The sequence below is a fragment of the Salarias fasciatus genome, chromosome 4, assembly GCF_902148845.1.
Source record: "Salarias fasciatus chromosome 4, fSalaFa1.1, whole genome shotgun sequence".
NCBI classification, from domain to species: domain Eukaryota; kingdom Metazoa; phylum Chordata; class Actinopteri; order Blenniiformes; family Blenniidae; genus Salarias; species Salarias fasciatus.
In genome coordinates, this window is record NC_043748.1 from 1,271,968 (window position 1) to 1,287,946 (window position 15,979).

At 42.8% G+C, this 15,979-nt stretch overlaps 1 protein-coding gene and 1 non-coding gene across 2 annotated transcripts; both read left to right on the forward strand.

Annotated features, from left to right (window-relative positions):
* The first annotated feature begins 1,205 nt into the window (after positions 1-1,205).
* LOC115387303 (plexin domain-containing protein 1-like) lies at positions 1,206-15,411 on the forward strand. The gene is made up of 14 exons (XM_030089971.1): positions 1,206-1,354; positions 8,802-8,968; positions 9,235-9,378; positions 11,917-11,986; positions 12,085-12,207; positions 12,289-12,407; positions 12,490-12,589; positions 12,675-12,770; positions 13,412-13,493; positions 13,576-13,636; positions 13,728-13,833; positions 13,912-13,947; positions 14,037-14,194; positions 14,275-15,411. Exons 1-14 carry the CDS (start codon positions 1,276-1,278, stop codon positions 14,386-14,388), a joined length of 1,455 nt encoding a protein of 484 aa, XP_029945831.1. The 5' UTR covers positions 1,206-1,275; the 3' UTR covers positions 14,389-15,411.
* Positions 11,022-11,093, forward strand: trnac-gca (transfer RNA cysteine (anticodon GCA)). Its single transcript has one exon. It is a non-coding gene; the product is annotated as a tRNA-Cys (tRNA).
* Positions 15,412-15,979: the final 568 nt, after the last annotated feature.

A 15,979-nucleotide genomic window follows, 5' to 3' on the forward strand; every position in this document is an offset into this window, starting at 1 on the left:
ATGTTCAGTCAACAGGAAAGAATTATGACAACTGATTAATTTGCTTTAATATTAGTCTTTGCTAAGCTGAACTTCTTCCACTGTGCTACTGCACTGTGGTGTAGAGGTTAGTCCTCTCTCTCTCTCTCTCTCTCTCTCTCTCTCTCTCTCTCTCTCTCTCTCTCTCTCTCTCTCTCTCTCTCTCTCTCTCTCTCTCTCTCTCTCTCTCCAGTATCTCTGACTTTATTCTGGCCCAGGAGTCTTTCTGTGGGGTTTGCAGGTTTTCCTGAAGCATTTGTGAGATTTGTCTGGGTGTTACAGTTCCTCAGCCCAAAGATACACGTGTCATATTTTAGTGAGTTGCTGTTGCCAAAATGTTTGAGAGAGACTGTATCTCTTTGTATCCTGCTGTGCAGCTTAGAATTCAACTGAAATCATATATCAAAAAGGACAAAGTATAAACAGAGGGAGCAAACCGTCATCCCTCATTTGTAATTGTGGCAAAATATACAAATTACACCCTAAGTAAGGATGTTATAAAGCGCAGCATAATAATGTGGGAGGTGTGTGTGTTGATGTTCACAATTACTGCTGTGACACATGCGGTGTTTCTGTCTGTCTCTTGTTTACAGTCTGGGTTATGAGACGCAGCCCTGGTTTACTTTCCAGCTGTGAGTCCAATAAACACCAATAAGGATTTGGAGTTTCCTCCCGCAGCAGATAGAAATAGTGAAATTACGGTGAAGTCAGCCTCGGCCCATTCTGTCATTTTTACATATAAAAACACTGGAAAGTGAGGCGCTGTTCCATAACTGGCAAACAAGGAGCCGGCTGTTGTATGAGAATTGACACCGTGTTATGAGGAGCTCTAAACAGACCTGACATGGAATGTGTAATACTGAAACCCCGTCGGCCTCATGATGTCCACGTCTGATCTCAGATGTCAGTGTTTTCACCGCCGCTCTGGACAGAGGGAGGCGCCAGACTTCAGCAGCCGCCGATCGTCCTCCGATCACTGAAAGATGCTGAGGTTGATGCCTGGCGGAGGAATGCGTCGCCCATCGCCCGGTGCGGACCAGACTCTCCCCTCCCGTCCGTCCGAGGAGGAGAGAAGGGGTGTAGCTCCACTCGGGGTGGGGTGGGGTTGGGGTGTGTGGAGGCAGTGAGGTCTGCAGAGGAGAGGAGGGTGACGGCTGGAAGTGGGAGTCAAACTGTGTTTTGCAGAGAGGAGAAGAAGAGGAGAAGTGCAGAGACAACACTCTATTTTTTGTTTTCTTTCCCTTTTTGCTGCTCAACATGTGTCTCAGTTTGGTGATGCTCTTTCTCTGTCTCTCCCAAACAGAGATGGCTGAAGTTTGGGTTCAACATCAGGCAGGTGAGCCTTTTTTTTTCCCTGTTTTTTTTAACCCTACATCCATCATGATGATTGAGTTCCTTTTCTCATCCAGTCTACACATACTCAACATGACCGGTGCTGCAAAACTTTCAGTATTAGTCTCAAAGGAAATGTTCATAACTGTTGGTTTCCTCTCAGAACATGGCTGCACTGTGTGCAGCAGCGTGTTATTTTAATGTGCTGCGATCTAAACAGAAATCTTTATGTGGCGGCAAATGGGCTCGCCATGCCCTTCCCTTTTCACACACAGAGAGCGAATGACCTAGTTTACAATCAAGTGTACAATAAAAATACCCTATTCCACAAGCACGCCTCTGAGTCTAAACAACAAGCCGCAATCGAGCCCGTCTCGGGTTTATAATTAGATTTCGACTTGTTTTTCCTCCCGCTGCAGCCGGGCGCAAATCTCCAAAGAGCGGGGACACGGACTTGTCACTTCCTCTGTAAACTTTTATTTCTTCATATACAGCGCCGCGCAAAGGCAATGCAGGAGCGACTCGGCGCTGAGAAGTGAGGACACTTTAAAAAAAACAGGGGTGTTAGTCATCACTCAGCACAAAGCAGAAAAAAATACTGAGTGGAGCAACCGTTTGCACCTCAAACGGCATCAGTTCATTCCAGCAAACCTGCAGTTTTGGGGGAAATTTTGAAGGAACACACAGTGCAGATCTTCCTCAGATGGAGCCTGACTCCTCTCCCCGGTGTCAGACCCTCACCTCCAGGACTTCTAATTCATGTTTCCACATTAACGTGACACTTCATGGAACTGGCTGTAACACTGGGGATATTTCATTCTGCTGCAGAGTAAATCTGTTACCAATTTGAAGTTTGCTTTCTGGCATTGCATGATGGGAGAGCCTGAAACATCCTCAGCGCGGTTCCGTTCGCAGGGAAGTGGAGATATAGAGGAGTAAATCAAGGAGACATGCTCTGGTTTCATAATAGCATGTCTTTAAAAGGAATGGCCATGCCGTTGAAACTCCTTTCTTGCCTCCCCGGCAGTGGTTTCTGACCTGGAACAGCTGTCTGAGCATTAATGCCTAAACCGGTTCACTGCTCCAGCTCAGGTCATCGGAAATTGTATTTCACTAATTCGACACCGAGAAGCTACATCGTCCGCTGCTCCGTCTGATTTATAGAGTTCCTGGACATTAGAAAGATGGATGTGAACCAGATACTGTACATGCCTGTCGCCTCAGAGGTCACTGACCTTTCGTCCTCCTGTTCCCCTCCACTATTTTCCTCTATGTATGCTTATCTGTCTTGTCGTTAAACGTTATGTACAGTTCCTTCTGGGGGGTTGGGGGGGTGAATGACTGTACTCCTGGGAGAGCGATTGACACCATCTGAACCGGGCTGTGAAAACACGGCGCCCGGAGCCGAGCATGAATCCTGTGCCCTGTGATGACCTCAGCGTTTGGCCTCCCGTCGCTCCGGCCTCCGCTGAAGGTTGCTTAACAAATAGGCTGAAACGCATCCAGACGCTCTGGATGCTGGGAAAATGAGAAACAAACCAAAGCCCTGATAGGATGTTATCGTGTGCCGGTCCCAGACTGACTCTTATTTTCACAACAGTCATGTGCAATTTGACTTGTGATAAAAATGCTGGTGTGTTTTAGGAACGTGGCAAGAGGGAAAACCGCCATGTGCCAAAATATGATCAACTTGTTCTTCCAGTCATGTTCGATTTGGAAAAATATTTGAATACAAAAGAGTTTTTGGCCTAAATTGCATCCTTCTTTCATTCTTATCAGGAAATGAGAAACAGAAAGACTTTTTTCACTCGTGCAGTAGATTATTCAGACAGAATCCTTTTTTTTTTTTTTTTTCATTTAAGAGTTTTATTGAGAAATCCAACTTTATTTGTCAGCACACAGTGTTATTTATGAAAGGAGGCTCCTCTGCATTAGCTGAAAATGACGATGATTGTTGCTGTAGTGTGTCAGCAGCTTAGCAAAGGCCAAAAAGAGCAGCACCGCCTCTCAGCTTTCCCCTGTGTTTCATAGTGGAGGACGAAGAGTTCAGATGAAACGTCTGGGATTAAAACGAAGCTGGAAAACTCTCAAAGCAACAGCAGAGTAATTATCCGGGCTGAGCTTATTTTGGTGGAGTGAAAACAAGGGGATTGCACATCTGCAGTTCGGCCGCACGGCGTAAAATGAATTATGGGTGTTTATTGTGGTCGGTGCTGGAGAGGCCGTGCCAGCTCCTTCCGCCTCTGCTCCGGAAGGGAGCGTCCCGCCGGGCCGCTCCGGCCTGACCGCTGGCAGGAACGCTGAGGTCTGGTCGCTCTGGAAGAGAGAAGGCAGAGGTCACTGTGTGGCTCCTCGGCTACCTCTAACTGTCACGAGGAGCTCATCGATATTCTGGTTCGTCCGAGTTATTGTCCTTTTTTCATTTTCTGACTCACTCGGCATCATTCAGAGGCAGCGATAGTTTGGCCCGTCACGAGGAAACGAGCGACGCCATTATCTATTATCTTCCAACCAAGGCTGCGCTCTGTAATTCCTCCTGAAAAAGAGAAAATACATCAGACAATTTCTAGATGGTGATTCATCACTTTGGTGCAGCTTGATGCACTGGACTGGCTGCAGGCAAATTGTACATCATTGATTTTTTTTTTTTTTTTGGGTCAGATATTTCTGTGTCTGGAACAAACAAACTTGCAATTGCGGTCGTTATGGCCTGTGCTTCAAGTTAAAAAAAAAACAGCTCATCTTGTTACAAAGTGTAATATTTTGAGGTACTGTATTTTTAATTTCCATATCCTATATGCCAGTGCAAAAAATAAAATAAAAAATTGTGTAATTAATCGAAAATATATTGAAATTTCACAATTTCAGCTAAATTTTTTTAAATGAACCTGCTAATGATATTAATATTCATGCTAAATAAATAAAAAAGAATCTTTTTATTTACATAACTGTAAAGCATTTGTCTTTTCCCCTCAAACAATGCAACATTTTGAAGCACATGCATTTGTAGGATGTGCATCAGAGCTGTGCATGTCAATGTGCCCATGGATATTTGTTTAATCGGCGTCTTCAAGCTCATCCCACAAATGCATGTTCTCTACAAATGTGCAGCTATTTAAAGGAGATTTAAACAGCCTGTCTAAAGCCACGGCACATTATAGCAGAAACATAATCAACAAAAACTAAATATCCGAACTTGTTATGGAGTCACTATCAAAAGAGGATCAAAGATTTCTGTTTTATTGAAATCAATCAAAACAAGGTCTCATCAGGAGACTGTTTTCTCCCTAAACCTAATGTCCTATTCTCTTTGAATTTCTAAATATGTTGTTACCTCGAAGCAGCAATAGAAATTGGACTGCGCACAGTAAATAATTGATGTGGATGAATGGAGAGAGCGAGGATCTGGAAGTAACCACCAGACAGCGTTCGCAGTCTGACTCCCAGCACACGTTTTTTGGATTATCCGCCAGTGAACCTATTAATCCTGCTTGGGGGAGCGATGACCTGACCACAAATAACAAGCCATATCTCCATTTTCACTGTCTGCGCTCCACCCAGCGTTCTAAAAGCCGAACATGTTTATCCAAGGCATCGATTGCCTCGGCGGCGGTGCAGACATAATCTGTCCTCTTACCTCATAGATGCCATAATAGGGCGGATCTGGCGCTCAACAATCACACATCTCGGCTTAATATATAAGCTGCCACGGACACTGACGCAGCAGTCAAGTGGATCAAAGGGTGGGGAGGAAGACTTGTACGTAATTTCATTGAGTTTAATGAGGTCAGGACATTTGGACTGTCTCTATGAACCTTTAGAAAAGTTCAGATGGCTGTGGAAGACGTCAGTGTGGAGAGCGGTTTTTAGAGAACAGCCTCACCACACAGTCTGAACACTTTCTCTCTTTACGTTTTTTCAAACATGGAGCATCTGCCACACTGCACCGAGACGCGACTGAAGTTCTAGCCTGTTAATTTTCTCATTAGCAGAACTCGTAAAAGACGTAGCACGGGGAGTGGGAGGTGTGTCTGCGATGTTTAATTAGGCTTGAACAACGTGAATGAAATAGCTTATTTTTAACGTCAGGAAGGAATGTTTAATCCTGACACGCCTGAGCATGAAGCCTGCAGGCTTGGCACACACCGCGGAGGACATACAGAACCTGTGTGGGCTTTTATTTATAGGCAATGTTCACTTTCATTGTTCTATATAGGTATTTCACACTCAGTCTGAGCACTTCTCCACCCTCGTGAGACTCAGATTCTGCACGCAGGGATCGCTTCAGGGTGAAAGGAAGTGATAATTTGTTTTTCTGAAGTGTTTTGGGGCCGTTTTGTGAACAACACTTTACAGACAATGGTTCTGACAACTGTTTGTTTCAACGCCGCAAGTTCAGGGACTGTTTGAAAAACTCACTCATTACATTTATGTTGCAAAACCAAGTTTTTGTCAGCTGTTTGGCCATCAGCTGAAAACAAGTGGTTCCGTCATTGTTTAGGACGTGTCAAAATATTTATTCCTGTAGATTTGTCTTTTACACAAATTTAGGCTTTTTTTTACCGTCATTATTGTGCTTAGTGAAATACTTTCAATCGAGTGTGGTTAAAATCTAGACTACTAAAATAACCAGAGGGTTAAATTAACATCCTTACGTGCAATTTGTATAAAACAATGTCTGTTTAAAAGATGAAACTGACAAAAATTGACTTTTATCATTAACTTTGAAAACATTTCACTGTGATTTGTAGATGAGTGACTAATGTATTTTTATTTGGATAAAAGTAGGATACCCTCAGTATCCCTGCCTTGATGAATGAGTGAAACTTTTTGGAGGAGGAGAAAAATTGCTGAAGCAATGCATAACTTCCTGAAATATAAAAATACATCTTTCAAAGACAGACAATGAGCCGTATCACATTTGAATACATTTTATAAAGTCTTTGACTTGCATTAATCTATTATTTTCAGTTTCTAAGAACATGGAAAACATGATAAAGTTGTCAAATATGGTAACTTGCTCAAAACACTCTGTGATGCAAGCTTCATAAAGGCCACAGATAACTCCATGACAATGCGGTCCAGAGCAACACCAGCCATATGACATGGACTACAGGACTGAATGAAACAAACTGCAGAATGAAAGTGGTCTTTGTGGCATTTTTTTTGCCAAAAAAAAAAGCCAATTCAGGGAAAAATAAATGTGATTTTGGATGCTCTGCACTATATATGCCCTGAAACCTCACTCATTATCCCAACTCATTACTGGACCTGACAGGTGCAGGTCTGCATGTCATGTATTTTCCCTTCAAAAGCATTTATGGATGATACATGTTCTGACAATGAATGAAGCATTGATTAAATGTTGTGAAGATTGAGATTTTCACTGAATCAAATCTGTTTTGTCAGAGCATACTCAAACCGAGTGTGCAAATCAGAATTGTACGAACATGTCTGCACTCAAAAAATGATCAACTTTGCAGAAGAAAAAGCCTGAAATTGTACAGCATGGCCCAATTAATCTAAAAATTTTAGTTCTGTCCAGAAGAAAGCAAACTCGGACAAAAACTGAGGTAGTTTTGAGGGATGATCACTTTATTTCAAACAACTGTGCAGCATGAAGCTGCTTCAGCACGTGGCTGCAGTCCTGTTAAATGGAAAACGGTTGTACAGACAGGTACGCCACCAGCTCAGGTCACAGCTCTCGAAACATTACGTGATTTTAACGTTTCGCCTGCAAGAAACGCCAAACATTCGCAATAACCTATACTTCAGCCTCCGTGTCTAACTTCAGGGGAAAGTTTGAGTCACGTGACCCAAGTGGGGCAAACCTGTGCAAAGCTGCAGACAGAAAAAGGAGGGAAAGAAACAAGGCAGGTAAAAAAAAAAAAAATACAACAGTTTAAAAGTCGTGTCTGAGCACAGGTGCTTCAACCGGACCACGGCAGGTCCGACGGAGTCACCCCGCTCAGTTTTAATGTGCTCAGGCAGCTGCACGGACTCCCTGCGGGGGAAACACCGGGGCAGAGACGAACTCTTCGCGGCAGCCGGGCTGACCGCGGCCGGAGCAACCCCGGTGGTCCCGACAGGCACCTGAGCTCCGCGGGGTCGTCATTCCTGGCTTTTTTTCCCCCTTTCGTCCGGAGCTACTCCCAAAGCCTCCCGTAGTTTGCTGAAAGCCAGGAAGAAAACAGCAAACGATGAGTACAGGAGGGCACCTCCATTTAGGGTTAGGAAAGACACCCCACAAAAAGGAGGCGGGGCGTCTGCTATTTATAGAATTTTCGTGTGACGTCATTACGCGTCCGGACTCAACGTAATATCCCGGATGAGAGGGATGGCTGGCTGAATGAATGCTGACTAAAAATTTTATTAACTTTTAAATGAACACTTTTTTTGAAAACGTTTGTTTTAAGTTCATAAAATGTATTATTATAAGGATAATTATTATTCCAGTTTTGCCCAAATCAACTCAAAGATGTCAAAAACGGTGAAATTCCACCCAGCAATTTTCATATCAAACATTTATTTGTTTGTTTTTTTACAATGAGCAAAAAATTATCTTGAATGAGAAGCAGTTCGAGGAAAACAGGAAAATGTTTATTTGACTTTAAAAGTTTGTTGTTTTTGCTTTTTTCCTGAAATCACTATGGACAATCTGTGATTCCCGTTTTGATCCAGTTTCCCTTTCCATGTGGAGTTCACATGTTCTTTCTGTGTTTTCTCTAAGTACTCTAATTTATTTTCACTTGTATCTAGTAGATTAGTTCTATCAATTAGTTCATCATCGAAAATAATGTGTATTCAAAATTCACCTTTTCTTAATGTGTGGTCTCCACATGGAAAAGTCCAGGAAACCTTGAAAAAAATCAACATCTTGCAGCACGTTTCGCTGTATAGTAGTGCAGCTTGAGGCTGTGCAAGGACATAGATGCCCACATGTCTTCATCCAGACATGCATTTTACACACTCCATAAAATTGTGTGGTCCTAAAAATAAACACCTAACATAAAACAGGGTTTTGCGGCTTGAAAGAACATCAATTAAAGCACCCAAAACTTTTTTTTTTTTTATACAAGGCCTTCCTACCCCAGTTTGCTTATTGAACATGGTTTACTTTGCGAGCTCCTTCTGAGCATCAGCAAGTCTATTTGTATTTGTATTGTTTGTTTGTTTTTTTTACATCAGTTCAATAAGGCCTTCAGCAGACCGGGCAGAGGCAGTAAGTTTCAAAAATAAACTCCTATTACTAATTTGGCTGACACACACTATGAAAAGCCACAGCTGTAAACATTATTCTGGAGAACATGAACACCGACTTCTCCTTTCTGTCCCTGACAGTGTTGAAATGAGGAGCTGGAACCAGTCGGTTTTCAAAATGAAAAGCATCATCTCAGCTCTGTGCTGACTGGAACAACAGTGTAAACTGATATGTGTTTCTTGCTGGACAGATGATTGGTATGATGTGAGCTCACAGCAGCACGGACGGCCAACTGGAGGTGACAGCGGCGCTCTGGGATCCCAGAGGTCGTCTCAGAGCCAGGCCAGAGCGAGCAGAGCCGTCCTGGGCGGAGGACTAACCATCAGCTCGCTGCCAGACAACATGACACGCGTGGTGGTGAGAGCTGCGCCACAGTGGTTCTTATTACTGTCCTGGTTTGTGGCATGTTATTACAGTTCTTGCAACCTGATTTGTTTAACTTGGAGTTAAATGCTGCCCTCTCTTGGAAAGAAGCGTTTACTCCTCGTCACTTTCTTGAGGAAACAGACAGAACAACTGCATGTTATTGAGTCTTGTTCACTCATCCTTCCGTGAAGCACTCCCCGAACAGACGTCATCCCTTTGCAACCTGTCATTTTCAAAAATGTGTTTCTTCCTGGTAGGAGGACTCTGGAAAGTACTACACATGGCGAAGCTTTGGCCCTGAGGATCAGCGTACGGGGGACCTGTGGGTGGACATGAGTGACGTCCGGCGTGGCCAGGTCAGAGTCCACGGCATCCTGTCCAACTCCTACAAACAGGCTGTGGTGAGTGCCACACACATGGACACAAGTTCTCCTTATGTTCTGCTGAAATCACCACAAAATAAACTCATGAGGAAATTCATTCATTCATTTGTTAGTCTGCAACATGTGGTTCCTCTGGAGTGGCTCCCTGCACTTTTCACAAAATGATATGTAAAATAAACCTTTTCAACCGATTCATAATGTTCTCCTCACGTCTTATCTCACACCTTGAGGTGAAAACATGACTCCTGAATAAAAGGTCAGGTCACCAAACAACAAAAGGTCACAGTCAAACCGCTGAATGGCCAAAACAACTAAAAAATAACTGGAAAACTGTGAAACAATAAAACATCTACAGTTCCTATGAGCTGTGTCTTTTTATCCCGAAATAAAACTTGTTTTACGGGTCCAGGAAAATCTACTTAGGTGTAAAAACATTAAATATTCCTCCTTTGGTCATATAGGATGCTCCTCTGGTCTGGTGAAAGAGGATAGGCTGGTCAGAGTGATCCTAAGGGAGACACGAGGACAGGAGCAGTAAGGTACCAGGACTGGACACTCTCGGTCTGTGTCCTTCAGTAAAAAGCTGGAATGTGTTCATCAGTCATTCTGCAGGTGAATTGATGCTTTATCTTGATCTTTAGCAGTGCCATTCAAGAAAATAAAGCATATTTTTTGGAATCAGTTTGTTTTTTCATCTTCCTGTCGGGGTGGGGCTCAGTGGTAGAGCATTTAACTGCAAATGAAAAGGTCCTTGGTTCAAACTTCAGTCCCCGTCACTGAATACCAAGTGAAATTCTCTGTGTTTATTTATACTTCAATCTAGAAGAGACTTTTTTACTAAGGTGTTTGCTAAAATGGAGCTGAAATACGTCTCAACCACATGTTAACTTAAAATCAGTGTACTTCTTTTTTGTTTAAACCTGTGAACTGTTTGTGTTCATTTATTTCTGTATATTTATCCAGCAAAAGCAAGTTTTAAGCAGTGTTTTCAGTGAGGGCATTTTAGCTCTAGTCCAGAAATCTAACATTACCTTAGCTGTAGCTGTGCCATCCAAATAAAAAGTCTTCAAGAGCATGCATGAAGCACAACCCACAAATGGATCACACTGAGTTGCTGAGTTCACACTGGTAACTTGTTAGTGGGGTACTTGACACAATATCCTTTCAGATAGTTCTTGACAGCATGCATAGAAAAATGGAATGTAATCGTAATGAGATGAAGTGATTTGGTGCAATACTTCAATGTTTAAGCAATGCATTCTAGTTATCTGCATACACCAATTCTGAAGCATTCACAGCTGATTTGAGACTTAGGAGGGTGCCTAGTTTACTGTAATGCCAATCTTTTCTTCTTTGAGTTATATGGACAGACCTCTTAACTCTTACGTATGAGATGTAGTTCAGTGGCAGGTTACAGGATCTGTGCTTCAAGCCCGTGATCAGGCTTACAGTCAATATTCGATCCTCCTTCTCAGCCCCACATGAACATCCTAAAGACGTGCTTCATCTGCCCATTTAAAATTGAATCCACAGGGATCTGTGAAACAGAAAACATACGAGCTATTTCATGAAATTTTGAGTTGTGGGGAACTCAGTTCATCTCTCTTTGTACTCCAAATCGAGCTGCAGTCAGCTGTATGCAATGAAGCCCTCTGTGTGGTGGGGGTGTAGCTCAGTGGTAGAGCATTTGACTGCAGATCAAGAGGTCCCCAGTTCAATTCTGGGTGCCCCCTCATATCCTAGAACAGCATCAACATGCTGTACCTGTTTATGTTAATGACAGATATGCTCAGTAAAAAGTGTTAGGCTGTTCTGCCATTTTAGACAGCTTCCCTTATACTACTTTTGAAATCATTAACAATCTGTTGCGATGTGAAGATGCTGCAGAGTCCAAATAAATCAGGAGCTCTGTTAGGATTTGTTTCCCTCTTTATCTGGTCATTTCAGCCTCACAGAAGCTCTCAGATCTGCTCATGTAAGAGCAGCAAACTGAGATTTCCCTGTGACCAATATGTGACCGTAGATCAGAATGGATTAAATTATAAAACAAAAGGTAACAACTTAAAAGGAAACTGGTAAAATGTGCAAAAAACTACGAGCCTGCCGTATTTTCTCTTAATGTTTTAAACTGTACTTTTGCATTGAACATGTGTTTATAAATATTACTAAATAATGTCAATAATCCAATTTTTTTAAGGTCACCAATTTCACAACAGATAAAAACCAGATGTGACAGTTTGGGATAATTCTGCCTCATGTAGACTATTTTTCTGCACTGTCATTATTTGCCTGGTCAGGGTGTTTTTACACGTGAAGCTTCACTGAATTTCAAATGGAGATGAAGGACTTAATCGACAAATAATGTGAATGAGTAATTTTCTGAAATAGGTTCCTTTTTTGCAGACATAAAGCATTATACCGCTTCTTTATACTATTCCACTGCTTTTTTGAAGAGTTTGTTTAACTGTAATCTGTTTGAAGCATGGCTCTGTTTGTGTTCTTTGAATGATTGTGTGAAAAGTGTGTTATATATTCGTGTATGTTCTGTTGTTGCAGAGGCTGGCCCTGTCTTTTGACTTTCCCTTTTACGGACATTACCTGCGGCAGATCACCATAGCAACAGGAGGTATACTTTTATTTCCTAACATATGTTTAAGCGACCTTTTCCACATGCGTTTGCAGCGTAGAAGACTCGGTGTGTGTGTAACATGGTGTGATTCCCAGGGTTCATCTTCACGGGGGACGTCACTCACCGGATGCTGACCGCCACGCAGTACATCGCCCCTCTGATGGCCAACTTTGATCCCAGCTACTCCAAAGACTCCACTGTGCAGTATCTGGATAACGGTATGAAGTCATCCTCCGGTTGTCCACGTCCGTGCGTCTCGTGTTGTTTGATGATCCGTGTGATTTCCGCCCCGTCTCCAGGAGAGGTGTTCGTGGTCCAGTGGGAGCGGGTTCGACTCCCGGGCAAAGAGGCCGCGGGAGCCTTCACCTTTCAGGCGGCGCTTTACAAAACGGGGGTCATCGCTTTCAGCTACAGAGACGTGAGAGGCGTCTCCGCGCCACGCTCCGCCTCGCCGTCCTCAGTTTCAGCCTGAAGTGTGTGTTCTGGTCTCCGTTCTCCAGATCCCCCTGCCGCTGGACGTGATGGGCTCGGCTGAACATCCCGTCAAAGCCGGGCTGTCGGACGCCTTCATGGTCGTGTCACCCTCTTCCCAGGCGCAGGGTCGGTACAGTAGGATGTATAACGACTTCCAGACACAAATATCATTCACATGATTTGATTTTATTCTTGATAAACGTGATTGTAGGTGTCCCACAGCAGACAATCTACGAGTACCATCGAGTGGAGCTCGACACCACGAAGATCACCAACTACTCTGCTGTGGAGTTCACTCCTCTAACCAGTGAGGAATTTTTCATGTTTTCATTTTTCAGATTTTTTTTTTTCTACTGTTCAGAGTATGTTGTAAGACAGAATTCTTTGTTTCTGACTTAATTGAGATTGGTGGTGTCCAACCTTTTTTTCTGAAGAGAAGTTCTTCAGATCTATAATTTGCCCAAACACTAACAGTAAACTTAAATTCCAGTGGGCACATCAACCAGTTTTGGTGATTTTGCATGCAAACCCCCCCACAGGGAAACAATTCCACACTCACCTCAGGCTGTAAACTCTGAGTAACCGCTCGACACTCAAACCATGCAAATCCCAGCAATGCCACCTAACCTCACCTTCCTTTGGTTATGAAAATTGGGTCTTGAAAATCCCTACGTCTCAAGCCCCAACAACGCCACAATCCTGATTCACTTATGGTCATGACCTTTGACCTAAAGAACGATTCTGGGGACACAAGTAGTCGTAATGATTTTCTTTAGCAGGGTTTCAGGAGTCTCTCTTGGTAAAAGACTGTATAGAAAATGAAATGGGGAGGGGGGCTTCCAAAGAACAATCATCACTAGTCATTGAGTGGAACATGATGGATGGATGGATGCATCTCAGCCTAAACTATCAGCCGTTGTGCTTTCTTGCATGCCTTTCGCCGTGCAGCCTGCCTTCTCCACGACAGCTGCCACCTGTGCCTCTCATCCAACCAGACGTCCGGCTGCAGCTGGTGTAACGTACTTCAGAGGTGAGGGAGCCTCCATACCTCCATCCACAGCTCTAACAGAGGAGAGCTTTAGTGCTCATTTTCCATTAACCTCTGGTTTTAGGTGTTCAGACGGCATGGACAGACACAGGCAGGAATGGCTGGATTATGACTGCTCAGCGGAGGTAAGGATGGATATCAGTAGTTATTATCTCTGTGTTTCACATCTTAATGTGTTTTATGACAGACGACACTTGTTTTCCTGTTTGTGAGCAGAGCAAAGACGCAACCTGTGAGGATTACCTTGTCGACAGCTCCATCTCGCCAGTGACTGAAGACACAACCTCTTTAACCCCCCCACAGAGCGGCTGTAACACTGATGGTGAGGACATAACAAAAAGCTTTGAATCCTGTAGAACTTCACTGAAATATGTCATTACAGATGATACATTTCTTTCAGATGATACAAAACGTCATGTTTTCAAGACGGGCAGCAGTGAGTGACGGATCTTTCTGCTGTAAACAGTGTGAGTGAGCCTTGGATTTGATTTTGGTTCATGTGTCGTAATTGTGTTTTGGCTGCAGATGTGAAAACAGATTCTTCAACTAAGAGTGAGGGTCTGGCTAACAGCGCAGTCGTCGCCGGTATCGCAGCAGCGCTGGTGTTAATCTTGGCTTTGGTGCTCGTTGCTCTTTATATCAACTTCCATCCAACTGCTGCGTCACCGCTGTACCTCATTCAGGTGAGCTTTTCATAATCTTATAACTTGCAATTTAGGACATTTTGAAAATAAAACAACTGTATTCTTTTACTGCTTTGCAGCGACGCAAGAGCTACTGGCCTTCTTGGAAATTTCAGAAGCAGCAGCCGGGTTACAGAGAAGTGGAAGGAGAAGGTCACGACAAAGACAGCATTGTCGAAGCAGGGCCCTGTTGAGACCATGAAGAGAAGAATACTTTGGTTCAAGCATATGCGTTTGTGCAATAAATTACATTCCAGATCTAGGTTTTTCATTCATTTAATGCTAATTTCCTACAACCTTTTGTGAAGCATTGCAAAAGGGGAAATCATTGCATATATCCGCAGGCTGGAGTTTCTTTGTAGGAGCTTCTTGTTGCTTTTATACATTTCAAGTAAATGATCAGGTAAATTGTTGTTTGGTTTTCGTCACTGCAGAGAATTTCCCAAAACATGTTTTGACAAATGCAACGCTCAAAAGAAAGGAATGTCTCAATATTTCGTTCGTTAAAATGCTCGTCACATGCTCCGATGTCAGCTGCCTGGCAGCTCTCACCACAGGTGATTAATGCTGTGTTTCTGAATCCACTGCTAACCATGTACACAAAGAAAATAAGAAAAACCTCAGAGAATGCTACTCAACCTTTATATCAGTACTCTGCAATTAACAAAAAATGCATGTTAAAAACTGTGCTAAAATGTCTACATTTCTTCACTAAACTTGTTTAATGTCATTAATATCGCAGACAAGACAGTGTGGATTTAGAGTAAAATTATAATTTTGTAACAACATTATCTTGACCCAAAAGGTTACCATTTCCTGCAGCTACAAATCAGTTATATTTGGTAATGTGGGTAAAACTGTATTTTTGGTCTTAAAGGTTGCAGATCTCTGCGATACAGAAGCTCAGTCTTGTTTCACAGTGGTTCAAAACCTCCTGTAAAGCTTCACCTGTTCTGAAACGTCAAAATTAAACTTGCAAATATCAAAGCAAATTAGAATAAACCACTTTCTAGGATCCAGAGCACGCCTTGGAATCTGTCGGTTGCTTTTGTTTTTAGGGATTCTTGCTTTTGTGGGCTAACAAGTCCAACAGTTTGGTTCCACTGATGTTTTTTTTTCTTTTTTCTTTTTTTTGGAGAGAGAGAGAAACACTTGTATGATTTCTATAGTTATGTATGCTTCCTTTGGAATATAGTGGTGGTTGCATTCACCCCTCTGACTGCAGTAAACTGTCTCAGAAAAGAACATCAACTGCTTTTTCACATCAAATAAAGTTGTGGGTGTGCCTCAGTTCCTGTTGTCACGTGTTCCGTTTGTTCTGCAGAAAACACGGTTCACATTTCTTCAGTACTCCTTGCAAGGGAAAATGAAGATTTTCTTTAATGCATTAAATTAGTGCATGTAGAGTGAATGAGGGAAATAAATCACATAATACACGATCCTATACAGTGCGACTTTATTGTCAGCAGATGTCACCCTAAGCAAATGCATCACAAGTAGGACATGCAGTGAACGTGGCAGATTTGTAATAATGTGATCTGATAGTCCTGGATTGGTAAACCCCTTCCAAAAAAAAAAGCCCTGTAACGATAAAGATGATCACATGGGTTTGCTATGCGAGCACAGATGGAGGGAGGACTGATTTGTTGGACATGCACATGCTCAAGGGGTCGATTGGATTGTCTCCCCGCCACGCAAAACACACAGATTATATTGCTTCGATGTTTAATGCACCCAAAAAAACAAAACAAAAAAAAAAAACAATGCAATCCCAGTCAAACATGT

Excerpts from the sequence above, each read along its gene's own strand:
- LOC115387303 (XM_030089971.1), top strand. The coding sequence starts at position 1,276 with ATGTGTCTCAGTTTGGTGATGCTCTTTCTCTGTCTCTCCCAAACAGAG. Across the intron at positions 12,590-12,674 it reads ACCCTCTTCCCAGGCGCAGG|GTGTCCCACAGCAGACAATC; the intron begins GTCGGTACAGTA and ends ACGTGATTGTAG. Across the intron at positions 13,948-14,036 it reads TGTTTTCAAGACGGGCAGCA|ATGTGAAAACAGATTCTTCA; the intron begins GTGAGTGACGGA and ends TTTTGGCTGCAG.